General features: G+C 47.7%; 1 protein-coding gene across 1 annotated transcript in view; it reads right to left on the minus strand.

Annotated features, from left to right (window-relative positions):
- The window catches only part of CDS2 (CDP-diacylglycerol synthase 2), a 47163-nt gene that overhangs the window by 3134 nt on the left and 16507 nt on the right, over positions 1 to 27522 (minus strand). Inside the window, exons 3-13 of the mRNA XM_083753313.1 lie at positions 17928 to 18024; positions 15934 to 16031; positions 15436 to 15575; positions 15133 to 15191; positions 12646 to 12728; positions 10214 to 10301; positions 9399 to 9467; positions 6951 to 7103; positions 3885 to 4004; positions 3127 to 3230; positions 1 to 1386 (exon numbers count right to left, since the gene is read on the minus strand). The exon at positions 1 to 1386 is cut by the window's left edge and continues 1132 nt beyond it. Coding sequence (XP_083609439.1) covers positions 1257 to 1386; positions 3127 to 3230; positions 3885 to 4004; positions 6951 to 7103; positions 9399 to 9467; positions 10214 to 10301; positions 12646 to 12728; positions 15133 to 15191; positions 15436 to 15575; positions 15934 to 16031; positions 17928 to 18024 — 1141 coding nt within the window. The 3' untranslated portion in view covers positions 1 to 1256. The remainder of the gene's footprint in view (positions 1387 to 3126; positions 3231 to 3884; positions 4005 to 6950; positions 7104 to 9398; positions 9468 to 10213; positions 10302 to 12645; positions 12729 to 15132; positions 15192 to 15435; positions 15576 to 15933; positions 16032 to 17927; positions 18025 to 27522) is intronic.

Genomic DNA, 27522 nt, shown 5'->3' on the forward strand with positions numbered 1-27522 from the left:
GAGGTCAGGTGTCCTGCCTCAATATCCATCTATTCAGGTACTTCTCCAAAATGAAGGAAGGCTTAAAAAAAGAAGCAGCAAAAAACCCAAAAATGTTCAGTAGGATTTGTGAAATAAAACCTAAAAAAATATAATAAAAATGCATTTGCCTTCATGGTCTCTTCCAATTTTTTTTGTGGCAAATGGTTGGCTCTGCTTCAGGAACATAAAGATAAATGCCCCTACCTTCCCTGCTTATCAAGAACAGCACAGAAGCAGGTGAACTTTGCATCCTTTTCCACCAGAAATGCAAGAAATATGGCGACCCCACAAGAAAAGGGAGCAACATGCATCCATTTCTGCGCAGGAAACTGGGTGAGAAGAGGAAGCGCCTTCTCCTGCTGGCAGGGATTTCCCCTGCACGGAAAGGAGACAAGGGCAGCTGTTTCTAGGGCAGGGTGGCAGGCCTTGCCTCTCCCCCCCCCCCCCGCTTGCAGAAGTGCCACTTAGGACATTTGGCATCGCTGTCCTTGAGTCTTCCTGGCTCTCGAGCTGCTTCTGTGAGCAAAGGGATCCTGGATCCCAATTTCCTTGGCTGACCTGGGGGTGGGCAAGATCTCCAACCCATCTCTGTGAAAACCCACTCAACGTTTATACGCATGGCACTAAAAATGGCTCTCTGCACCACCAAATTGTTGGATATTTGTGTGGGGAACGGGGGCGCAGATTGGGGGAAACGGCTCACTTCGCTGGACTTAGGAACCTGGGCGTTTGCCAAACGCTTCACGGATAAGGAAGCCAGGATGGTGGAACAGGGGTGCATAATCCAGGTAATTTTGATTCAACACCCCTGTCTTTTTTTAACCCAAACTATTTGGCACTCTTCCCTGTCTCTTCCCTCTCCCCGCTACAAAAGCACCGCTGCTCTGAGAGTAGAACGAGCCTTGCACGACTTTCTATACACATCTGGGAATAAGAAAAACCACCGGGCAGATCCGAGGAGTAAAACCACCTTCCAAAACCATCAGCCGAGCGCCTCCTTCCGGGCCGCAGTTCCTTCCCAGCTAAAAGCTCCCCTCTGTTTGCTCCAAACCACCGCCACAGAGATATAGATACATTTCTTTTTAAAAATGCACAAATGCAAACCTTTTATATGGAAAAGGAAGTGAGAGACATGAGGCTTGGTTATTGTCCTAAATCAGGCAAGCTGGGAGAGGGGTTCCTCTGGGGGGTGAGGGGCTTGCCCATGCTCAGTCCTATCCTGACGTCACAGGCGCCTACGCATCCTCAGCGCCAGCCAGCATGCCCTTGTCCACCAGGTGGCCCTTTAGCGTGTTGAAGATGTTCAGCTGCTGATCTGGTCGCAGAGTTAGCAGCTGCTGGATCAGCTTGCTCGGATTAGGACCCCTGGAGTGAGAAGAAGAGAAGAGTTTGGATTTGATATCCCGCTTTATCACTACCCGAAGTAGTCTCAAAGCGGCTAACATTCTCCTTTCCCTTCCGCCCCCACAACAAACACTCTGTGAGGTGAGTGGGGCTGAGAGACTTCAGAGAAGTGTGACTGGCCCAAGGTCACCCAGCAGCTGCATGTGGAGGAACAGGGAAGCGAACCCGGTTCACCAGATTACAAGACTACCGCTCTTAACCACTACACCACACTGGCTCTCTAGTGAAGAAGAATAAGGCAATCACGTCACCTCACCAGGCTGAGAACGTTTGGAAGGGGAGGCTTCCCACAGACCAGGGTTTCTCAAACTTGGGTCGCCAGCTGGACTACAGTCCCCATCATCCCTGACCACTGGTACTGCTGGCTAGGGATGCTGGCAGTTGTAGTCCCAAAACAGCTGGATACCCAGGATTGGAACACCCTGCTGTAGACCCATGCCTTGTTTTATGTTGCTACTGGGATTAATGGCTAAGGCTAAGTCTTCCTTTCAATTCCACCGTCAGGATCTCCTTTGACACTGAGCGAGGAATCCCTTTGATCCCAGCCTCACATTGTCTCCACCCTTCTATCCTCTGAACTGAGAACACAAGGATTATTAGAGATGGTATGGGGAAATTGCACCGTCAGAATATTTGATTCGCCGTCCCAGAGTCAACTGAGGTTTGGCTAAACCAGACCCATTCGAGATAGTCATTTGTAACTTTTATAAGCAATAATAGCGTATTATACAAACCTCCAAGGAATCACGCATAGCTCTGGAGGGATATTTGCCTTTCTCTTGATGGATATTTATTTTGCCTAGCCTAGACCTGTTTCTGACTGCTCCCTTCCCCAACCCATTAATTCTCTTACTAATGGCTTCTGTTCTGATTTCACTCTGACCCATCACTCCATGTTTATTTCTTAATATCGATGATGTTGTAAAAAACCTCTCTACTCCATTCAGTCACAGTTATGGTTCTTTGTCCTCCTTTTAATGAGCTGTGCATCTCTTTGCCTTTTTACAGCTGCATTTTCAAAAGCCAAATAAACATATACAGTGGTACCTCGGGTTACATATGCTTCTGGCTACAGACTCTGCTGACCCTGAAATAGTACCTCGGGTTAAGAACTTTGCTTCAGGATGAGAACAGAAATCGTGCTCCGGCGGCATGGTGGCAGCAGGAGGCCCCATTAGCTAAAGTGGGGCTTCAGGTTAAGAACAGTTTCAGGTTAAGAACAGACCTCCAGAACAAATTAAGTACAGTGGTGCCCCGCAAGACGAATGCCTCGCAAGACGAAAAACCCGCTAGACGAAAGGGTTTTCCGTTTTTCAATGCGCTTCGCAAGACGAAAACTTCTTGCGAGTCTTGCGATTTTTTTTGCTCCCCCCCTTTTTCTAAGCTGCTAAGCCACTAATAGCCTTTTAGCCGCTAAGCCGCTAAGCCGCTAAGCCTTTAATAGCCGCTAAGCCGCTAAACCGCTAATAGCGCTAAGCCGCTAATAGGGTTGCTTCGCAAGACGTAAAAACCGCTAGACGAAGAGACTCGCAGAACGGATTATTTTCGTCTTGCGAGGCACCACTGTACTTAACCCGAGGTACCACTGTACTTTGAGAAAAAGAGAACCCAAGGATTGATGGTGCGGCCCGCAACCAAACCAAACCAAACCAAACCAAACCAAACCAAACCAAACCAAACCAAACCAAACCATCATCTCACCTGATAAAGCTTGCAATGTATACATTCACAAAGGTGGCCATCAAGTACTGGCAGTCAAACCGATCCATGATGCCTCCGTGCCCTGGGATGGTGTTGGCAAAGTCCTGCGCAATCGAGGGAGAAAAGTAGAGAGTGTGTAGGCCCTGGCAGGTGGAGGGGATTCCTGATCCAAACCCACCTGCCCTCTTGACACCAGGAAACAGGGAGGAGGAAAGGATCATCACTAATTTCCACCCCCATCAGTCCCTACCAAACAGTCCTCAGTCTGTTCACACCCCACTGGAAGTTATGGAATCTAAATTGTTTCACTTCTTGTTTACTAACCCAGACTTTCAGGAGAAGGATTTCAGTTTTTGAAATCAAGCTCCTATATTTTATATAAACATTTGATTTTTTAAAAATAAAAAATCCCCTGTAAATTTACATATGCAGTAAAAACTGTTTTAAGTTTTGTAAACTGTACATTTTTATCACTGCAAGACATTTTGATGTGTAGATAATAAAAGTGGGGTATAATATAATATCTAGATAACTATTCCATTAGAGTTTTAATTACTTTAAAAATAATATTTTACATGTTTTTAGCTTTTTTTGTACTTTGTTGTTTTAATCTATGTAAGCTGCCTTGAGCCTGGGGAAAAGGCAGGATAGAGAGAAATATAATGATAACAAATATATTCCAGGGAACGTTTTATTAGAACTGAAGTGGATTCGATAGACCTGCCTTCCTGACCATGCTCTTTCAAGGTGTGCCATACCTTGATCTTGAAAGCTCTTTTAAATCCGCTGGCAAAAAACCCTCCGAAGGGACCGATGAGGGAGGCGAAAGTCGAGAGTGCAATGCTGTGGATCTGGAAGGGGTACATCCGAACTGTTTTCTGGAGAAAGGAGAAGGGATGGGGGTTACTGTCAGTTGAAGAAGCTCTGCCACGCCAGCACCTCACACCGGCGGGTAGGTGAGCTGGAAAAGGGCTCTGCAAATCCTGCAGGCTTACGACTGACTTTAAACTGAAATTGAAATACTTTATTGTCCCTTGTACAACTTGTATACAGTGAGATTACACGAGCACCCCGCCCCTCAGCTCTCTTAGTCTTAATTCCCCTCGTTTACTGAAGCACACCCACCAAACCCAAAAGTCAGTTCCCCTGTTGTTATCTTTTCATTCAGCAGCCTAACAACCCACGGATAGAAGCTATTCTTTACCCTGTTGGTGCGGCTAATCCTGCTTCTATATCTTCTGCCTGAGGGCAGGAGATCAAGAAAGTGCTGGCCAGGGTGTGAATCATCCCTGAGAATTTTCCTCACTCTCCTGAGGCAACGTTCTTCCGCGATATCATCCAGCGGATGCACGGGACAGCCCTAATATCTTGTGCTGTATTCACCACCCTCTGTAGGCACTTCCTATCAGATGATGTCAAACCAGTGTAAGAACGTAAGGATAGCCTGCTGAATCAGGCCAATGGCCTATCTAGTCCAGCATCCTTTTCTCATCAGCCAGTTACCCTGCATGCAGGATTCAAGAACAACAGCACTCTCTCCCTCCTGCAATATCCAGCAACAGGCATTCCGAAGCATGAGCAGAGCCCTCTCCTAAATGAATTTGCCCAGTCCTCTCTGAAAGCTACCCAAGTTCGTTGGCAACCGTGTCCTCCTGTGGAAGGGAGTTCCCTAGTTTAACGGTGCATGCAGAAACATTTTCCATCATCTGTCCTGAACCACCCAACATTCAGCTTCCTTGGGAGTCCACAGGTTCAGCGGAATTGTTCTTTTTTTCCTGGACTGTACCATTTTTGGACTGCAAGTGTGTAGGGGGAGGAAGCACCATATACCGTATTTTTCGCTCTATAGGACGCACCGGACCATAGGAGGGGGACAACAGGAAAAAAATTCTCCCCCTCTCTGCTCAGCGCCCCTTCAGCGAAGCGGCAGGAGAAACTAACCCCTTCCATTTCTTCTCCCGCTTCGCTGAAGGGGCGCTGCGCAGAAAGGGAAAACTGTGCAGCGCCTCTCCAGCGAAGCGAAGCCTGGAGAGCAAGAGGGATCGGTGTGCACTGACCCCTCCCGCTCTCCAGGCTTCAGGGGGCTATCTGCAAGCCTTCGGAGCGCAGCGGCAGTTTGCGCTGCGCTCCGGGGGCTTCAGGCTTCTCCTTTTTAGCTGTGGGGCTGGAGCGGGGGAAGCCCGAGCTTCCCCAGAACCCAGCCCCCAGAACAGGTCGGGGAGTGGCGGTCCCTTCTCCCTCCTGGGGAAAAGCCTGCAAGAGCCACGCAAAGCTTTTGTGCCTGCCTGCCTCCCCCCTGCATTCACTCCATAGGACACACAAACTTTCCCCCTTAGTTTTTAAGAGGGAAAAAAGTGCATCCTATGAAGCGAAAAATACGGTATATATATATGTGCTCCCCACAAATCCTCCCGCCCCGCACACCTCCCCTTCCCACAACATCTGCATGTAGCAAAGCACAGAGGCAGAAGATTTCCCTCAAACGTCCTCATTTTCTCAACAAAGGAGCTCACTTTTGTAGGGTAGATTCAGACCAACCCTCACTTGCCCTGGTACAGTCCGCGGAAAGATGCTTGATTCTGCTGAACGTATAAGCTGGTAGCCGTCAATCATCGCACACACCCGCTTTAGTAAAACAGTGTGGCACAATGGTTAGGTTGTTGAAGTAGGACCTTGTAGACCAGGGTTCAAATCCTCACTTGGCCATAAAGCTCAGGGGTCCGTCATGGCCTCTCAGCCTATCCTACCTCAGAGGTGTGGGATGTGAAACTCAAGAGCAGTCAAGCACAACATTCCTAGAGGGAACATGTTTACACATGGGGAGGAATGTTTGTCCAGCCAGCAGGTAAACTTCCTGTTTCCTTCTGGGCTGGGACAGACTTCCTCTGCATGTGACTAGAGGTGGGCGTGGCCTTACCTGTGCAGGTAACGACAAAAGCACAGGGCAGGGCAATCATCTCTCTCTTTTTGACCACATGCATCAAAAAAGCAACATCTGCTTAGCCAAAGATGCTCTCTTGACTTCCAGCCAAGAGAGGACAAAGGGACTGTCTCCTTATGAGATAATTTCCAGGTGCATGTTACTTTTCTAAGCTAAGTCTGCCTTCTGGGATCCGATTGTGAACAGAATGTGAGTAAACTCTTTTTATACTTTTATAGAAGACTGTGTCGTGTCTTATCTTTTCTGAGGGAATAAGGGGAAAATACCAGAACAGTTATTATAGAGGCTTTAGCGAGCCTGAGCAAATGCATCCGCTGCAAGTTTAAAAAAGGGGAATGTTACTCGGCTAAACTGTGGAACTTGTTAACACAAGTTGGAAAAGGATATAATCAAAGAATATATCCTCTCCTGCATCCCTGAACATTCCCACAAGAGGGTTGTTGTGCAGAATTTAACAAGGAGAGGGAGAACCATCTTGAGCTCCCCGGAGAAAAAGGTGGGATATAAATGAACTAATGATAATAGTAAAAGAAATCATGCATCAGCACATAGTTATCATCTATGGAACTCTCTCCCACAAGTTGCAGTGATGGCTACTCACCTAGATGGCTTTAAAAGAGATTCATAAAAGATTCATGGACGAGAGGGCTATCAATGACTACTAGGCTAGGCTGCTGGAACCAGCAAAGTTTCTGAATACCACTTGCTGGAAAACATAGGAGGGGGGAGTGCCCTTGTGCTCGGGGGTCCTGGCTTATAGGTATCTGGTTGGCCACCAAGAGAACAAGATGCTGGACAGGCTGGACGTTTGGCCTGATCCAGCAAGCTCTCCTTATGTTCTCAGAAGTTTTCCAAACCTGAACGCTCTGACCTGGATGCCTACCCAGCCGACGACAGACTGAAGCACCAAGGGGATGTTGTATTCTTGCAGCTGGAAGAGCTCAGGGGGCTCACAGTCCACAGTGAAGCTGTTGGTGTCGTTGTTAAACTCCACGGGGCACACGAAGCATCTGTATCCAGACATCACATACGACAGCTGGGTTGAGGGTGGGGCGGAGAGGGAAACGGAAGAGGCAAAAGGTAAATCACTGCCAAGGAACTCTGATATGAATCACAGCGGAGTTGGAAGGGCCATTTAGTTCAAGCCCCTGCAAGCAGGAATGAGAGCTAGAGAATCCCTGACAGGTGGCCTGCGAGGTGTCCCAGAGCTTACAGGGTTAATAGCTCAAGGGAAATGACATCACGTACGAATGTGAACTTACTTTTACTTTCTGTTTTGGCTGCAAAGGAGAGGCAACATGTCATTGCTCTCTCCTGGATGACTTACTGTTTTGCTAAGGTAAAGGTAAAGGGACCCCTGACCATTAGGTCCAGTCGTGACTGACTCTGGGGTTGCAGCGCTCATCTCGCTTTACTGGCCGAGGGAGCCGGTGTACAGCTTCCGGGTCTTGTGGCCAGCATGACTAAGCCACTTCTGGCGAACCAGAGCAGCGCACGGAAACGCCGTTTACCTTCCCGCTGGAGCGGTACCTATTTATCTACTTGCACTTTGACGTGCTTTCGAACTGCTAGGTTGGCAGGAGCAGGGACCGAGCAACGGGAGCTCACCCCGTTGCGGGGATTCGAACCGCCGACCTTCTGATCAGCAAGTCCTAGGCTCTGTGGTTTAACCCACAGCGCCACCCGCGTCCCGTTACTGTTTGGCTGCTGTACATTAAAGCTTCGTAGAATAGAAGAAACTGTGTACGAGAGTTTTACTGCCGTGATGCTAAATCCTTACACACGGGCACACTGCTACCGAAGAAACCCTGCCGTAGCCGGGAGAAGCGGAATGACTCAGCACTGCGCAACGAAAGCGTGCTGGGTGCCTTTGCATTTCCTGAAGAAGACGGGTCCGACAGTCAAAACAGACAAGTCAGTTCCCGGTTTCAGTGAACATGATTATCCAACCTCTGTTTGAAAACTTCCAGTGAAGGAGAGTCCATCAACAACCCATGAAGTCTGTTCCATTGTCAAATCACTCTTCCAAGCAGAATACAGTGGTACCTCGGGTTAAGCACTTAATTCGTTCTGGAGGTCTGTTCTTAACCTGCAACTGTTCTTAACCTGAGGTAGTTTAGCTAATGGGGCCTCCCGCTGCCACCACACAATTTCTGTTCTCAGCAAAGTTCTTAACCCGAGGTACTATTTCTGGGTTAGCGGAGTCTGTAACCTGAAGCGTCTGTAACCCGAGGTACCACTGTATTCTTAAAGGTTATTTAAAATCTCATTTCTTGTCATTTGAATCCACTGGTTCAGGACCTACCCTCTGGAGCAGCATAAAACAAGCTCACCCCATCGTCCATGTGACAGCCCTTCAGATATTTAAGTGGACCAGCTGGCTGGCTAGGAGCATGGGTAGGCAAACTAAGGCCTGGGGGCCGGATCCGGCCCAATCACCTTCTAAATCTGGCCTGCGGACGGTCCAGGAACCAGCATGTTTTTACATGAGTAGAATGTGTGCTTTGATTGAAAATGCATCCCTGGGTTACTTGTGGGGCCTGCCTGGTGTTTTTACATGAGTCGAATGTGTGCTTTTATTTAAAATGCATCTCTGGGTTATTTGTGGGGCATAGGAATTGGTTCATTTTTTCCCCCTTCAAAATATAGTTCGGCCCCCAACAAGGTCTGAGGGACTGTGGACCGGCCCCCTGCTGAAAAAGTTTGCTGACCCCTGACTAGGAGCCTTGGGAACCAGACATGTCAGAAGTGTGTGAATTATTTCTTTCAAGCTCTGACCCCAAATATTATTGTTGTATCGGATAGCTACTTGGGTGTTTCAGTTCTGGATTCCTGAACTGAATTACTATTATTATCAAAATTGTTGCTCTTTTTTTTTTTGCCACAGCAACTCCAAGTGACTTACAATATCTGAAGCAAAGCAAGCACCACCTACATAAAAACATCCAACCCAGGCAAAAAGGCAATAGATAGTTACAAGACAAAGGTCAGGTTGAAGAGGAAAGTTTTTGCTTGGCACCAGTAGCCCCCCATGGGGAGAGCATTCCAGAAATGAGGAGCCACCACTATAAAGGCCCATTCTCATGTTGCCACCCTCCGGGAGCACAAGGAGAAGGGCCTCAGGTGATGCTTGTATATTCACAAAAGCAGGCTACTATTCAGAGAAGTTCCTGGGAGGTTGACGGTGCTCTGTGGGGCAGGCCCATCGCCCTCAACAGGCCCCAGACTTCCACCATCCATCTCCATGAGGCTGCTTTATGGGTAACACTGCCTCGTGCTCCAAGGCCCAACACAACTTTTGTTCTTAACCAATAGGGAAAAAGCAACTTACTAGCAGGCCGAACACCACGGTGGCAAAGAACCCTCCAATAAAGCCTTCCCAGGTCTTCTTTGGGGAGAGCTGGAGATACAGGAACAGGCAAGAACGTTAAAAGAGAGGAGCTGCAGAAGCCGCCAGAGTCTCCATGAACACATCGGACGGGACAGAAGTCCCCAAACTAAGTTTTGTTTCCGAGCACAATTCAAAGTGTTGGTGCTGACCTTTAAAGCCCTAAACGGCCTCGGACCTGTATACCTGAAGGAGCGTCTCCACCCCCATCATCCAGCCCGGACACTGAGGTCCAGCTCCAAGGGCCTTCTGGCGGTTCCCTCACTGCGAGAATCAAAGCTACAGGGAACCAGGCAGAGGGCCTTCTCGGTAGTGGCACCTGCCCTGTGGAACACCCTCCCATCAGATGTCAAAGAGAACAACAACTACCAGACTTTTAGAAGACATCTGAAGGCAGCCCTGTTTAGGGAAGCTTTTAATGTTTGATGCATTGCTGTATTTTAATATTTTGTTGGAAGCCGCCCAGAGTGGCTGGGGAAGCCCAGCCAGATGGGCGGGGTATAAATAATAAATTATTATTATTATTAGTGTTGGGGAAGGGCGTCAGTGGCACATCTGCCTTGCAGACAGAAGGACCCACGCTCCATCTCTAGCATCTAACGCAGCTCTCTACACTCCTGTGCTCCAGTGCACCTGCCAAACACACCCCACACACTCACACAGCACAATCAGGCTGGATGCCCTGGCAGGCATTCAAACCCAATGCCGAAAACAGCTTTTCCTAAGATTTGTTCATCCATCTCGATACCAGAACCAACCTTAATCAGCGGAGTGCGTCCAAAGAAGAAGCCGAACATGTAGGCCATGATGTCGTTGCAGATGACGCAGGAAATTGGGACGATAAACCTAGACAGAGGGGAAGGGAAAAAGACCTAGATAAACCACTCAAAGGACCTGTCTGGATTGGAGAGAAAGACACTTGACGACAGCAAGGGGCAGCAGCCCACAGCTGTGGCTCAGATCTAGAGATCTCCTTGCCAGCAGGGAGCTCTAACTGCTAATTGAGAAATAGCACTGTGGAAGCCTGTCCCCTGATGGGTGGATGAATGCGTTCATTTGAACCAGCAGACGCCATTTCAATCAGCAAAACTCCCACTCCTAATAGTGCTTTCATAATTTCATTTTATAGAAAGAACTCCTGACGCAAATTAAGGGCCCAGAGCTTCTCTCGAACCTCAGTTTAAATGAGAATTTACATGCTGGTAAGGAGATCTTTCGGCTTTCAGAAACCACAAGTATCATTCAAGTGTATGGATTTTCACACCCCTCCCCTTGGTTATTTTCAAAGATATTAGCTGCCAAAGCTAGATTTTGCTTTTCTGTTCTAAACACGTCTCTGCAATTTACATGATGGTTCCGAGAAGTATTTGGATAGCTATCATTACCATTCAGGGACTAACTATACATGATGCTAAAGGCTACAGCTGGAAGCTTCTATTTGCCCTGAAAGGAAATTTCCCACTAGTGTCCAGAGGGATTCTCCCCAACCCCTGCAAATACTAGTTTTGTGGGAAGAGTTTTCTCCAGGGAGGATATTGTTAAATTCTCTCTCCCAACATTTATTAGCTTGCCTTCCCAACCCCCTTGCTGATGCATTTTTTTAAGGTTGACATTTCTGAATGTCATGCCTAGTTTGGCCTTTAGTTGCTATGTTTTCACTTAAAGGGTGTGAATATTGGTTTGATCTGCAAAACATAAAATAAAAAATATCCTGCCAGTGGCTGCATTTGCAATGCTGACTGACAAGCTACGCTAAATGTATTTTGATAGCCATGTTACAGATGGCTCCCTTGCTAAGTGCCAAAACCATCCTTATCCTCTGGACAAATGAAATTACAATTTATGCAAAAGTGAGAGCCAGCTGAAAAGACACTGGTTGTGGGAACCTTGATGTGTTATCATTTCATGCTGGCATGGTTTCAATGGTTATTAATTGTTCTGGCATCTGGCAAAATGAGAATGACCTCCCTCCAACTGTGAGTGTTTCACTCTGAGATAGCCGTTAGGACAGGTTAGACAATGGATCTATTTGCGGTGGGGGTGGGGATTCCTGCTAGGCTGAATTATCCCAGAAGATAATCTGGAGAAGTTGGGACACATGGACCAGGTCTCACATTAGGTGACGGCACTCATTGCCATTTGGGCCTCTCCAAGATGGACTGAGTTGGGGTAGTAGACCGTGGGCCCCAAGGGGGTCTGCAGTTTTTCAAACTGCTGGTGGCTTCACTTAGACCATGCAATTTGTTAGGGAACCGAGTAGGCAGCCTGTCCTGGATGGGGTTAAAGGTAAAGGGACCCCTGACAGTTAAGTCCAGCCGCGGATGACTCTGGGGCTGCAGCGCTCATCTTGCTTTAATGGCCGAGGGAGCTGGCGTACAGCTTCCGGTCATGTGGCCAACAGGACTAAGCCGCTTCTGGCGAACCAGAGCAGCGCACGGAAACGCCGTTTACCTTCCCGCCGGAGTGGTACCTATTTATCTACTTGCACTTTTTGGCATGCTTTCGCACTGCTAGGTTGGCAGGAGCAGGGACCGAGCAACGGGAGCTCACCCCGTCGCAGGGATTCAAACTGCCAACCTTCTGATCGGCAAGCCCTAGGCTCTATGGTTTAACCCACAGCGCCACCCGCGTCCCTGTCCTGGATGGGGTTGCACTCCCCTAAAAGAGCAGGTGTGCAGCCTGAGGACAGAAATGATGGAGACCACACAATTCAGGTTGCAAGGGCATTTTCAGACAAGAAGCTTTAGTCGCCTCTGGGCCTCTCGTGTGCTACTAATTCAGAACCGGTCTTATGCTGGCCTTACAAATCAGATTGAAGCAAGAGCTGAACTTTAAGCCTCATGCAGGAAAATGCCCGAAGCGTACCTTCTTTTTTGCTGAGCAGAGAGCAGTTCCTGTATAAGGCCCACTGAGTGGCTGCCTCATATTTCGAAAGAGTACATGCATGCACAGCAAAGCGGACTGGGATTCTTCCTTTTTGCCTGATTAATGCCAGGAAAACTCCCCCCCAGATCTCATCATGCCAACCCAAACAGTTGCCCCAAGGCATGAGCCAGCGGTCCATTGATTCCTGCTCCTACTAGTGACGCCCCATGCAAGAGGCCTGTCCCCATGCTATGTTCTTTGTCCTTCAAGGCAGCCCGGCGGCCTGCGCTACACAGCAGAAAGTCAGTAAGCAGCACCAACTCACCAGATCATTCCTTCAAACAGGTTGTGAATGATGAGGTGGGACTGGGTAACAACTATTAGCAAAGTCACATGGGTCCAGCCAAACTGGAAAGAGAGAACAGCATGCATTCCAGTTTGCAGGGGGCAAAAAACAACGTTTCTCAAAAACACACACCAAAATGCTGATTAGAGAGAGAGAGAGAACATCAGGGAATTTGCCACCCCACATTTCACAATGATAGGCACAGAGTTAGCAAAAAGACCACACATACACACGGCTGATTGTCTCTAGACTGCAATCGAGGGAGCCCCTTCCAAAACTGCTCATCGCTTCCCAGGAGGTCCACTGTCCATGCCTTTCTTGCAAACAAAAAACCAAAGGTCCACCCACCATTCGTTCTCCCATGCAGACCAGATCCAAATATTTCTGCATCCTCAGGGTTCTGATCAGCAATTCAGCTGTTGAGAGAGGCCTTGTTTTGAACTGAGCAAATGTGAGGTCCAGAGATCTTGTTGGACCATTCGCCCCATCACCCCCAGCCAGCATGGACAGTGATCAGGGATGATGGGAGGTGGAGTCCAGCAACATCTGGGTGGTCACCCCCAGAGCAACGTTGACTCTGCCCACTGAATCCTCCCACACAATCTGAGACACGGGCAAAGCACTCCATAGCCCCTTCCTCTCCAGCAGAGGCCCAGGGAGGGTTTTCCCTTTAGCTTCTCACAGCCATGGCCTGAGCCTTTGGGGGGTCGGCAGCTGGTGGTGCTGAAGGGTTGGCCTGGCCAAAGCCACAGTAATAGAAGTGGGAACATTTGCTGCCCCTTCACAACCTTGTACGTTGTGTATTGTTAATCTAGTTATAAAAACATGTGTGTGCCTCTGTGGCATTAAAAAACAACAACATAGTTTACAGTGGTACCTCGGTTTATGAACTTAATCCATTCTGGAAGCCCGTTCTTAAACCAAACCCCTTCTTAAACCGAGGCACGCTTTCCCTAATGAGGCCTCCCGCTGCCGGTGCCCTTCCACCATTCGGATTCTTAGACTGAGGTAAAGTTCTCAAACCAAGACACTATTTCCAGTTTTGCGGAGTTTGTAAACCAAATCGTTCTTAAACCGGATTGTTCTTAAACCAAGGTAACACTGTACAGCAATAAAAACACAAAACTGTTTAATAAAAATCATTAAAAAATTTAAAACAGACACCAATAAACCCATTGCAGGATGATTTATTCTTAATTGCCTACAAAGGCCTGGCAGAATAGAAAAGTTTTCTGCGGGCATTCAAAAGTTGGCACAGAAGGTGCCTGCTGTATCTCTAGTGGCAGAGAGTTCCACAGGACCAGGCCGGTGACACTAAAGGCTCAGTTCCTTGCTGTTGTCAAATGAGCCTCACCAACTCTGGGAATGACCAGCAATGATCTTGGTCATCAAGCTAGGATATGAGGGTTCAGAAGCTTCCTGAGGTAGTCTGGGCCTAAGTGGTTACAGGCTTTGTAGATTAATACAAGGTCTGTGAACCTGGCTCAGTAGTAGATGGGAAGCCAGCACAGATCCTTCAACCAGGGTCCCACATGTTATTGGCCAGAAGCTGTGATCAGCAGCGTAGCCACTGCATTCTGCATCACCTGGAGCTTTCAAACAAGATCCAAGGGAAGCCCCTCGAAGAGCACGTTGCAGTAATCCAGCCCCCAAATTACCGAGGCATGGACTACATTCATAATTTGGGCACTGGGATGGTCATCTTCAAGCCTGTGTTTACCTGGAAACTCATGTTTAATTAATTCATGCTGAATCCATTTGTGTATTAGCATACATTTTCAGGTGTTTAAGAAGATTTAAAGGTAAAGGGACCCCTGACGACTCTGGGGTTGCGGCGCTCATCTCGCTTTATTGGCCGAGGGAGCCGGCATACAGCTTCCGGGTCATGTGGCCAGCGTGACTAAGCCGCTTCTGGCGAACCAGAGCAGCGCACGGAAACACCGTTTACCTTCCCACTGGAGCGGTACCTATTTATCTACTTGCACTTTGATGTGCTTTCGAACTGCTAGGTTGGCAGGAACAGGGACCGAGCAACGGGAGCTCAACCGTCGCGGGGATTCGAACCGCTGACCTTCTGATCAGCAAGTCCTAGGCTCTGTGGTTTAACCCACAGCGCCACCCATGCCCCTCTTAAGATGATTTAGGCTATTGCAAAATAAACTTTTAAGACTGGCAGGAGTTGTGGGCCTTCCCATTCTTCAATACGTTGTTCACACACAAAGGAAATACGTAAAGTGTTTTAAGGAATGCAAAAAAAGGAAAAAAGCTTTCTTCAAGCTGGTACCCTCCAATGGCCACGCTGGTAAGGGCTGGTGGGAGTTGTAGTCAAAACATCTGGAGGGCATCTGGTTGGGAAGGCCAGTCAAAGGCAAGATAAGAACAGCCTGCTCCTTTTCATCTCTCTCTCTCTATCTCTCTCTCTCCCTTCACAAGCTATTAACTCTGAAAAGAGAAAATCTCTCTTACCATGTAGAATTGGAGTCGATAGTGCTTTTTGACGAGGCTCAGAACAAACATGCAGAAGCCTGAGAAATAGAGAAATTAATTAAATGAGAACCCAATGTTCCTCCACTTCAGAACATTCTGGCCAATCACAGGGGTGGCCTCAGACCAAGTGGGCGATTGGGCTAGACTGTGCTTCTATCAAAACATAGCACCCAATGAGAAAAGGACATCGTGTCTCCATATTGCTGCCTGCCTCCAGGAATCCTTGAAGAACCCACTTCAAGTGCCATTAAGTCCCGAATGTGAGACCAGAGTCCCGCTTACCTGTTAAGTAGAGGGCAAAGGAAATGAAGCGGTGATATTTGCTGAGGATCCTCAAGGGCTCCTCCCTCTGGACCAAAGTGAAGAAATAATCCGTTACGGTCTCCCCATAAAAGAAGTAGTTCACACAGAGAAGGAAGTACCTGAAAGAATATAGGTCATCTTTTTCAGAGAGGCTGCTAAGGCTTCTTTCATGAGGAATACATCAACCAAATTGGGAAAGTCTTCCTCAACCGGTTGAATGAGCTGATCAAGCTACAAATCGAATCCTGGTGTTGGAAAACACAGGAGCCTCGATTTATATTGGTTCCTTTTTCTTATTGTTTACTGTTTGCTTTCTATATGGTATGATGCACTGCCCCGCACTGTTGGATAACAGTCATAAAGGAAAACGTTAACATCAGCAGCCACCTTGAGCTGTGAGATATCCTCATGGAAAACAAGGAAACCAGACTTCTTCTAGAGCTTAACTCAGATAGCACAAACTCTGATTCCACTTACCAACTTAGGGTTCTGAACCAGGGCAGCTCGTAGGAGTGATAAACGTTGTAACCGATAGTGATGATCTCCTGGAAGCACTTGATCTGCACACACATCACCTGAGAGACAGACAGACAGCAGCAGTGGACTTTGGGGTCTCAAATTTCCTAAGTGCCCTGTACGACACCAAAATTTGGCACTCACTTACAACTTCTATTCTACATAATAGTTGTGATGCCCTTGAGACTCTGCACCCAGTGTGACCAAACCAGTCATGTTCCCCTAAATATGTTTTTGCAGACAAACAGACAGACAGCAGGGGGGCATGAGTTTTGATAAATTTCCAGGCCACTTCAAGAGAACAATAAGCATTCTTCCATTTATTTTTTTGTATTTATATATTACACTTATATCCCATGCTGTTCTCCAAGGAGCTCAGTGGATGGCTCTCTGCTTGTGGAATTATCTCCCCACGGAGGCTTGCCTGGAGCCTTCAGTACATAGAATAGAATTTTATTATTACGGTCACAGACCAGTTCCGGCTCACTTACAATATCAGGAAAATCATAAAACACAACAGGAATACACTGAATTGCAATTGGGAGACAATTCAGATATATCGGCAGTTTAAAAAATATATTAAATCTTGATCACTAAAATATAACCTAAAATTATCATTTAAAACCTTAATCATTTTGGTAGTACAGCTTGTTCCCTAGGTTTTATGGCAGTCGCACAGAATTTGGCCACCCTTAGCGTGATGTCTAGATACTTGTCCTCTACCAGGAGTTTTAGAAATTGAAGTTCGGACCCATTTGGAGATTTTGTATAACAGGAGTGATAAATACCGAACGTATATCCCTGTAGAAACAGCAGCATAACAAGACATGAGAGACAGTTTCTACCTCCATCAAGCCGCAGGGGCAGACTTGTTCCACATATGGTTTACCCTTGAATCTGCCCTGCAATAAGGCAGATGGCAGCACGTTGAATCTAGTGAGGGTACCGTATTTTTCGCACCATAGGATGCACTTTTTCCCCTCCAAAAATGAAGGGGAAATGTGTGTGCGTCCTATGGGGCAAATGCAGGCTTTCGCTGAAGCCTGGAGAGCGAGAGGGGTCGGTGCGCACTGACCACTCTCGCTCTCCAGGCTTCAGGAGAGCCCCACCGCCAGCCCCGCAAGCTCGGGGGACAGCGGGGAGGCGGAACGCCGCCATCCCGGTGTCCCCCAACTTGGTTAGAAGGCTGGCGGGGGGAGAAGCCTGCTCCTCCCCGTCGCCAGCCCCGCAAACTCGGGAGACAGCGGGAGAGGCGCAGCGCGCCCTTCCCGCTGTCCCCCAACTTGGCTAGAAGGCTGGCGGGGGGAGAAGCCTGCTCCTCCCCATCGCCAGCCCCGCAAACTCGGGGGACAGCGCTGGGCTCCCGCTGCTTGCAGAGACTTGCCTGCATGCTGAAGCCTGCGCGCGCTGAGCTCTGCGTGTCCAGGCTTCGCGGACCTCTCAGCAAGCAGCGGGAGCGCTCCCACGGCTTGCGGAGACTTGCCTGTTTGGGGGCTGGGGTCGGGGGAAGCTCGAGCTTCCCCCGTCCCAGTCCCGCACCGGGGGGGGGGGGGAATAATTTTTTCCCCTTTATTTCCCCCCAAAAAAACTGGGTGCGCCCTATGGTCCGGTGTGCCCTATGGTGCGAAAAATACGGTAAATGATTGTCTGTATTTGGGTATTTGTAATTTTGACAAATAATTTGCTGGGGTAAATCCTCTCCCATTATCTTTTATTGCTGGGTGTTTATTCATCTTGCTCACGTGGCATTGCAGTTCCACATCCCAAATTTGTTGACGGATTCCTTTAGTACATAGTTTTAGGCTCCAGACAAAAGCATTCCTCTTTCCCCATGGCCTTTTAAACTCGCGAGGAGGTGGAATCCAGCCCTGCCTTCTGGCAAGAGGAAGTCATTCCCGAACTCCCAGGCCTCCATCGGGAAAAGATCTGCTTCCAGAAAGACGGCAAAGACTTACGATCATCATCAAGACCATGGGTCCCAGGTAGATGATGATGAAGAAAAAGACGATCATCGCCAGAGTCAGGATGCCTCTCACCCACCAGTTCTTCCATCTGCAGAGGAAGGAAAGCATCAAAAGAGATCAGGGATTCCTTGGCTGTGACTCCTACATTGTAGGGGGTTGGACTAGATTGGTATCTCTCCAACTTAACAACCGTCTGAGTCCCGGGTAGATAAAAAAACAATGATTTTTTTAAAAAAGTTTTTTTAAAAAATTAAATTGGATTTTTAAAATGAAATGTTTTTGGAGGAAAAATCTTTCTAAAGATAATTTTCTATTTAAGTTACATTATACAGTGGTACCTCGGGTTACATATGCTTCAGGTTACATACACTTCAGGTTACACACTCCACTAACCCAGAAATAATGCTTCAGGTTAAGAACTTTGCTTCAGGATAAGAACAGAAATCATGCTCCGGTGGCAGCAGCAGGAGGCCCCATTAGCTAAAGTGGTGCTTCAGGTTAAGAACAGTTTCAGGTTAAGTACAGACCTCCGGAACGAATTAAGTATTTACCTGAGGTACCACTGTAGTCAAAAGGCTATTCATCAGGAAATAAGGATTTGTTTAATTTTCATCTGCGCTAAAACTCAGTCTAAGTTGTTTTTTTAAAAAAAATCATTTAACTACATTGGTTAACAAACATGGATACATATGCTATAACGTTATTGTTTTAGTTAAATAAATTGTTTAAATTATTATTAAGGAAATGATTATTTTTCTCCTTCCAACAAAGTACAGCAGAAAAGTTGTCCAAATATGAACAATCATTTCATTATCATCTATGTATTTCTGATAGTATAACAAAGCAGTAATTTTTGATAATAGATGTAAAAACTACTCTGAAATTTTTTTATTCCAAAAATGAAACTTCCATCTGGTTGTAAATATTAAGAGAATGCCTGCAAGGTTGAACCTTTCTGTAAAACAAAAATGATTTAAATCAAGTCTTACTGACTACTGATTTAAATTGATTTGATTTGAATCAAATCCACCCTGTTTGAGTCTATGAGAGAGCTTGCAAGGGAAGAAACAGAAGCCCCGCTGTGGAAATTTACTCTTTGCAGAATCGGAAGATCCGCTCCCTGATGGCTTTCAAAGTTTTGGCACATTCTTAGCAAGGGCGAAAGGCAACTGCTATTTCTGGCACCAGGCTGCTTCCTGAGAGAACACGGCCCCCGTCCGTTCTCCCTTGGGGGTCTCTTGGCAGAAGGTCACGCTCCAGACACTGCCAGAGAAACGGAGGCTTGCAGAAGCATAGCTGTCAACTCTTCCCTTTTCTTGCGAGGAATCCTATTCGGAATAGGGGAATTTCCCTTAAGAAAAGGGAAACGTTGACAGCTATGTCAGAAGACGCCGTTGTGAAACACACACACACACACAGCAACAGATGCAAGACTGAAACACAACCCGAGGGCAGCGCAACGTAAGAATGTACCGTATTTTTCGCTCCATAAGACGCACTTTTTCCCTCCTAAAAAGTAAGGGGAAATGTGTGTGCCCAAGAAGGGAGAAGGAACTGACGAGGCAGGCAGTCCCTTCTCCCTCGTAGAAAAGCCTTCATCCCGCTGCCCTGCGGAGGTTTGGCGGGCTATCCCAGGAGCCAGATCTCTCTTGCTGTTCTGGCTTCTGGGATTCAGAATATTTTTTTTCTTGTTTTCCTCCTCCAAAAACTAGGTGGGTCTTGTTGTCTGGCACGTCTTAGAGAGCGAAAAATACGATAAGTAGAGTCTCCTGGATCAGGCCAGTGGCCCACTTTGCTTAGCATCCTGTCCTCACAGATGCCCCAGACCCACAAGCAGGAATCCAGGCACAAAAGCGGCCCTCTCCTGTCCTGCGGTTTCCAGGAACTGGTATTCAGAAGCCTTGCTGCCTCTGTGGAGACACAGCACAGCCATTGTGGCTAGGAGCCAACAATAGCAGATAGAGAATAAACAGTACCACTGACAGACACCTCCCACCCAAAAAATTCTTCTTTTTTTAAGGTGTCCTTTTTGTGTGTGTATTTGTGTTTTTCTTGATATAGGTCTATACATTTTTCATTCCTTTGGTGACTTTCCATATACAGTACAGTGGTACCTTGGGTTAAGAACTTACCGTATTTTTCGCTCTATAAGACGCACCAGACCATAAGACGCACCTAATTTTTGGATGAGGAAATCAGGAAAAAAAATATTCTGAATCTCAGAAGCCAGAACAGCAAAAGGGATCGCTGCGCAGTGAAAGCAGCTGTTCTGGCTTCTGGGATAGCTGCGCAGCCTGCATTCACTCCATAAGACGCACACACATTCCCCCTTACTTTTTAGGAGGGAAAAAGTGAGCCTTATAGAGCAAAAATTACGGTAATTCGTTCCAGAGGTCCGTTCTTAACCTGAAACTGTTCTTACCCTGAGGTACCACTTTAGCTAATAGGGCCTCCCACTGCCGCCGCCACCGCACGGTTTCTGTTCTCATCCTGAAACAAAGTTCTTAACCCGAGGTACTATTTCTGGGTTAGCGGAGTCTGTAACCTGAAGTGTCTGTAACCCAAGGTACCACTGTATGTGAGAAGCAACTTCGTAATTTTTGTGTGGCATTCCTTTGGAATGAGATGATGAAAATGTAGCATTATTCTTCATTGCATTTTTGGCTCACTATACCCCTTCCTGGGACGTGGGTGGCGCTGTGGGTTAAACCACAGAGCCTAGGACTTGCCGATCAGAAGGTTGGCGGTTCAAATCCCTGCCACGGGGTGAGCTCCCGTTGCTCGGTCCCAGCTCCTGCCAACCTAGCAGTTCGAAAGCACGTCAAAATGCTAGTAGATAAATAGGTACTGCTCCGGCGGGAAGGTAAACGGCATTTCCGTGCGCTGCTCTGGTTTGCCAGAAGCGGCTTAGTCCTGCTGGCCACATGACCCGGAAGCTGTACGCCGGCTCCCTCGGCCAATAAATCGAGATGAACGCCGCAACCCCAGAGTTGTTTGCAACTGGACCTAACGGTCAGGGGTACCTTTACCTTTTTATACCCCTTCCTATGTATTATTTCTTTATTGCATTTTTACCCCGCCTCTCCTCCAAGGAGCTCGAGGTGGCGTACGTGGTTTTCCTCCTCTCCATTTAATCCCCACAACAACCCTGCAAGGTAGGTTAGACTGAGAGGCAGTGAGAGGCCCAAGGTCACCCAGGGAGCTTCAGGGCTCAGTGGGGATTTGAACCCTGGTCTCTCAGGCCCTAGGCAGACACTCTAACCACTACATCACCCTGTGGTGTCCCTGAGGAAGCATCCCCCTCCAAATGTATCATGCCTGCAACAATTCATATTTCTGACACCTGGAGTCCGTCCGTCCCCAACAGCCTCCCCCAAAGCAGGCTGACATCATTGGAAATCTGAGATGGACTGTGGACATTGCCAGAGCTCTTTCCAGGCTGGTCAAGGCAATCAGAGCTGGACAGTCCTGGGGGGAATTGGAAAATGCCTCTTCATGGGAGGGTCTAACACATGGGTAGGCAAACTAAGGCCCGGGGGCCGGATCTGGACCAATCGCCTTTTAAATCCGGTCCGCAAATGGTCTGGGAATCAGCGTGTTTTTACATGAGTAGAATGTGTCTTTCTATTTAAAATGCATCTCTGAGTTATTTGTGGGGCAAAGGAATTTGTTCATTTATTTATTTTTCAAAATATAGTCCGGCCCAAGGTCTGAAGGACAGTGGACTGGCCCCCTGCTGAAAAGGTTTGCTGACCCATGGCTTAGGGCATGGGTAGGCAAACTAAGGCCCGGGGGTTGGATCCGGCCCAATCACCTTCTAAATCTGGCCCGCCGCAAACTAAGGCCCGGGGGGGCCCAGATCTGGCCCAATTGCCTTCTCAATCCGGCCCACGGATGGTCCAGGAATCAGCGTGTTTTTACATGAGTAGAATGTGTCCTTTTATTTAAAATGCATCTCTGGGTTATTTGCGAGGCATAGGAATTCATTCTTTTTCCCCCTCCAAAATATAGTCCGGCCCCCCAACAAGGTCTGAGGGACAGTGGACCGGCCCCCTGCTGAAAAAGTTTGCTGACCCCTGGTCTAACAATCCTGAATATAATGAACCCGAGGGTTTGTGTGTGTATCAGTTGACGTATACAAAATGTACGGATTGTAAAACTGCAGGAGGGGAGTGGGGGTTCACGTGCTCAAATCCTGTTTGCAGGTTTCCCAGAAGAGGCACCCAGTTTGCCTCCTCTGTGAGAACAGGGTACTGGACCAGATGGGCCACCGGTTTGATCCAGCAGCCTCTGCTTAGGTTCTTGTGTTCTTAAATGCTCATCTCCATATGCAAAGTTCTCATCCCAGACACAGGAGAGCCGGCCTGATACCCAGACACAGGATACCCTGTTGGTCTGCTTGGGTGTTGAACAAGGAAGTGTCACAACAAAATTCTCACTTGTGCAACCATTTTCTTCTGCTGCCTCTAGCTTCTTCTACAGCCGCTTCTGATCCTCTCTATTTTAAACTATCTAACTGACGTACAGGAACACAATAATAACACTTTCACATTTTAATTTCCTTGCAATGCTAGCTTCAAAGTGCACCTTTTAAGTGGCTTTTATCTGCTGCCTCATTTCAAACCGTACTGGCTGCTTTTAGTGTTTCTTAATGTTACAGCTGGGCGTGTGTGTTTTTGCTGCTGTTGTGGTTTTTGCTGTGAGCTGCCTTGCAACGTTTCGAAAGGTGGAAGAAAAATCCTCTTAAGTACGTCGTAAAGAAAACTTTATAAAAAGCACTGCAGGCTTGTAACAAAAGTGCACCAGGTTCCTGGTCTCCAGGAAAGTCAAGTATGATTTGGGGCTTCTGGGGCATCAGTTCAAAGCCCCAACCAGCTCAATCAGGAGGGTGGAGTGGAGTGGAGTGGAGTGGAGTGGAGTGGAGTGGGAAAGGGAAGGAAGAACCAGTGGCGTAGGTGGGTTGTTGGCACCCGGGGCAAGGCAAGTAATTTGCGCCCCCTAACCCGTGGATTTGCGCCCCCTAACCCTAACCCCCAGATGTTGCGCCCGGTGCGGCCGGCCCCCCCTGCACCCCCCAGGCTATGCCACTGGGAAGCACACATGGCCCCCAATAAGGTCGGAATAATGGGAGTGAAGCAGAAAGACCACCTCCCTCCTTGCAGACCCCTCTTGTGTGCTGAGATCAGCAGAGAAGACCCTCCTGATAATTCCTTCACCCTGAGGTTTGGGGATGGTGGCAGCTTAGGAAAAGGCCTTCACTGTGGCAGCCCCTAAGCCAGGGGTCAGCAAACTTCTTCAGCAGGGGGCCAGTCCACTGTCCCTCAGACCTTGTGGGGGGCCAGACTATATTTTATGGGGGGGGGATGAACGAATTCCTATGCCCCACAAATAACCCAGAGATGCATTTTAAATAAAAGCACACATTCTACTCATGTAAAAAAACGCTGATTCCCGGATCGTCCATGGGCCAGATTTTGAAGGTGATTGGGCCGGATCCGGCCCCGGGCCTTAGGTTGCCTACCTATGCTCTAGCCAGGGGGCAGCCAACTTTTTCAGCAGGGGGCCAGTCCACTGTCCCTCAGACCTTGTGGGAAGCTGGACTGTATTTTGGAGGGGGGGAAAAGATGAACGAATTCCTTTGCCCCACAAATAGCCTAGAGATGCATTTTAAATAAAAGCACACATTCTACTCATGTAAAAACACGCTGATTCCTGGACCGTCTGTGGGCCGGATTTAGAAGGCAATTGGGCCAGATCTGCCCCCCCCCCCCCGGGCCTTAGTTTGCCTACCCATGCCCTAAGCTATGCCACTCCCTGCCCAGACAGGTGTTCCTGGCACCTTCACTGTACAGCTTTTGGAGGATGTTGAAGATGCACCTCTCCCCCCTGGCTTTTGGCAGCTGAGGTGCATGTTTTTATTTTTCTGACTGTAAGTTGCTTTAGATTGCTTTTCGTATTGTTTTTTAATGCTGCAACCCACCCTGGGACCTTAGGGTGAAGGCCGAATAGTAAATGCAGTGGTTCAGGTTACATACGCTTCAGGTTACAGACTCCGCTAACCCAGAAATAGTGCTTCAGGTTAAGAACTTTGCTTCAGGATGAGAACAGAAATCGTGCTCTGGCAGTGCGACGGCAGCGAGAGGCCCCATTAGCTAAAGTGGTGCTTCAGGTTAAGAACAGTTTCAGGTTAAGAACGGACCTCCAAAACGAATTAAGTACTTAACCCGAGGTACCACTGTAAATAACAACAACTGAGCCCTGGGGAGGAAGACCCCAGCTCAGTGACAGCCTCCATCTAGCAAGTATTGGCCGGGCGGAAACCCCTGCAACCCAGGAGCATCACTCGTACAAACGAGGACCATCATGCTCCAAATCATTTAAAGTAATTACTAATTATTACTGTTTGGCCATTGTTCCACAACTCGGCCCTCTGGGCAGTGTACAAAAAAAAGTTTAGCACAAATTAGGAATGACAAAGAAATAAACTTATCAAAACGGAGCACATCCGAGCTAGTTATTTGACAAAGCCCCCACTTGCCGTACTAAGAATCGCTTTCACAGAATTACGATTCCAATCGATGCCATTGGTGGTGGTGGATGGTCGGTACGGCAAAGTACCATACAAGGAGAGACTTTGTCAGCAACCTTGCGTAGAGGACCTGCACCACAATTTATTGCAATGCCCGCTATATATAGAACCATGAGACCGATTTATAAAACCCCTGCTCACGAACAGAACACACTTGAACAGGGCGGAAAGGGGAAATGGCTGCTGAGTGCTACTGATGACTTCGAAACTTATAAAGTAGTACTATATGCGTTGGCAGCTAAGAAGATCAGGAGAAAAGAACTAGATAAAATCGCGGTCAATTGCAAAGGTGATTTGGACATTTAACCTGGCACATTCTACCTGAGATCCCCTTGCTATTCTATCGTATGCAACAAATAATGTTTGGGAGAAGTGATTGTGGTTCTCTGTATCTGCAGTGCCTGATGTTCTTATGGTTTTTATGGTTATTGTTGCTTCTCTCTTTGTTCCCTTTGTGAATGATGCCATGGCCTTTGGCTAGTGCAATAAAGTTTATGATGATGACGACAAAGAAATAATACAATGGAAACGCTACAATGTAAACTCCAAATCAGCAAAAACAAAACATGACTTCTCTCAAATTCACCCAGCTAAGTATTCCTGTATCGATTCTGTAAGTTTGCAAAGCTGAAAATGAAAACAATAAGGAATAATAATAATAATAGACAAGAAACATCCTGTATACGGATGCTCTTATGCTTTACATTGCTTTCATTTTTAGCTTTGTAAACTTCTACAATGCAATAAAAATATCATGGGGGGGGGGGGGAGGAAATGCGCCTAATTATATGGAGAACTAAATTCATCACATAATCCCGCTCAGCGTAATAAAACTCTCTTAAAGGGTTTTCATTAAAAGCATATGAGCCACTGCAGAAGCCGTGCCAAATGTCAAGATCAGTCTTGCATGAGGCTAATGAGAGCAGGCCTAAGAGAAGAACAACAAAAAAGAGGTTTTCTTGGCAGAGAGGGGCCATCACAGAAGGCGCCAGGCAAACCACTCCAGGCCCTCTCCATCACAGCCAACCTCTGCACTCCAGAGTGAAGCGGCCGATGCAGAACAGCATCTGTTGACACCCCGGGGGCACAGGCAGGCTCATGCAGGAAGAGGCCCATCCCCCTGGATGATGATGATGATAATAATAATAATAATAATAATAATAATATAAATATAGAATCATAGAATCATAGAGTTGGAAGAGACCACAAAGGCCATCGAGTCCAACCCCCTGCCAAGCAGGAAACACCATCAGAGCACTCCTGACATATGGTTGTCAAGCCTCTGCTTAAAGACCTCCAAAGAAGGAGACTCCACCACACTACTTGGCAGCAAATTCCACTGTCGAACAGCTCTTCCTGTCAGGAAGTTCTTCCTAATGTTTAGGTGGAATCTTCTTTCTTGTAGTTTGGATCCATTGCTCCGTGTCCGCTTCTCTGGAGCAGCAGAAAACAACCTTTCTCCCTCCTCTATGTGACATCCTTTTATATATTTGAACATGGCTATCATATCACCCCTTAATCTCCTCTTCTCCAGGCTAAACATGCCCAGCTCCCTTAGCCGTCCCTCATAAGGCATCGTTTCCAGGCCTTTGACCATTTTGGTTGCCCTCCTCTGGACACGTTCCAGTTTGTCAGTGTCCTTCTTGACCTGTGGTGCCCAGAACTGGACACAGTACTCCAGGTGAGGTCTGACCAGAGCAGAATACAGTGGCACTATTACCTCCCTTGATCTAGATCATAATTTTATTTATATCCCGCCCTCCCCAGCCAAAGCCGGGCTCAGAGCGGATAACAACAATAAAAGTAACACAGCATTCTAAAATCCATTCATTCTAAAACCAATTCAAAATCAAATTAATGGCAACCATTGGGCTAGAGTTCTGTGAGGATTACCAAAGGAAGGGGTCAGGCTGTGCCTTGGCCAAAGGCCTGGTGGAACAGCTCTGTCTTGCAGGCCCTGCGGAAAGATGTCAAGTCCCGCAGGGCCCTAGTCTCTTGGGACAGAGCGTTCCACCAGATCTGAGCCACAGCTGAAAAAGCCCTGGCTTTGGTTGAGGCCAGCCTAACTTCCCTATGGCCCGGGATCTCCAAGGTGTCATTATTTGTAGACCGTAAGGGCATACCAGGAGAGGCGGTCCCGTAGGTACGAAGGTCCTAGGCTGTACAGAGCTTTAAAGGTCAAAACCAGCACCTGATCCTGCACTCCACCGGGAGCCAGTGCACCTGGTATAGCACCGGGTGAATGTGATCCCGGGGCAAGGAGTCGCGCCGCAGCATTTTGCACCCGGTGGAGTTTCTGGGTCAGTCTCAAGGGCAGCCCCACGTAGAGTGAGTTACAATAATCATACTGCATCACGGTGTGGGACGCTGGTTTGACATCATCTGATAGGAAGTGCCTACAGAGGGTGGTGAATACAGCACAAGATATTATGGGCTGTCCTGTAAATCTGCTGGATGAAATAGCGGAAGAACGTTGCCTCAAGAGAGTGTGGAAAATTCTCAGGGATGATTCACACCCTGGCCGGCACTTTCTTGATCTCCTGCCCTCGGGCAGAAGATACAGAAACATGATTAGTCACACCAACAGGGTAAAGAACAGCTTCTATCCGTGGGCTGCTAGGCTGCTGAATGAAAAGATAACAACAGGGCAACTGACTTTCAGGTTTGGTGGGTGTGCGTCAGTAAATGAGAGGAATTAAAACTAAGAGAGCTGATTTGGGGGGGGGGTGCTCATGTAATCTCACTGTATACAAGTTGTACAAGGGACAATAAAATGTTTCAATGATCAAGCCTGGAGGTGACCGTCACATGGATATACCTCTTCTGTAGACACAAGCCATGAGCAATGGAGAGCCCAGGCAGATTATGCCCCCTGCTCCTTAGTAGATGGGGCAGGGGGTGGGCAGAGAGGTGCCACATCAATTTCTTGCCTCCGGCACCACCAAAGCATCTTGGGTCAGCCTTGATGGGACTTGGCACCAAGCAGTATTTGTTGAG

The sequence above is a fragment of the Podarcis gaigeae genome (genome assembly GCF_964106915.1).
Source record: "Podarcis gaigeae genome assembly, chromosome: 8".
Taxonomy (NCBI): Eukaryota; Metazoa; Chordata; class Lepidosauria; order Squamata; family Lacertidae; genus Podarcis; species Podarcis gaigeae.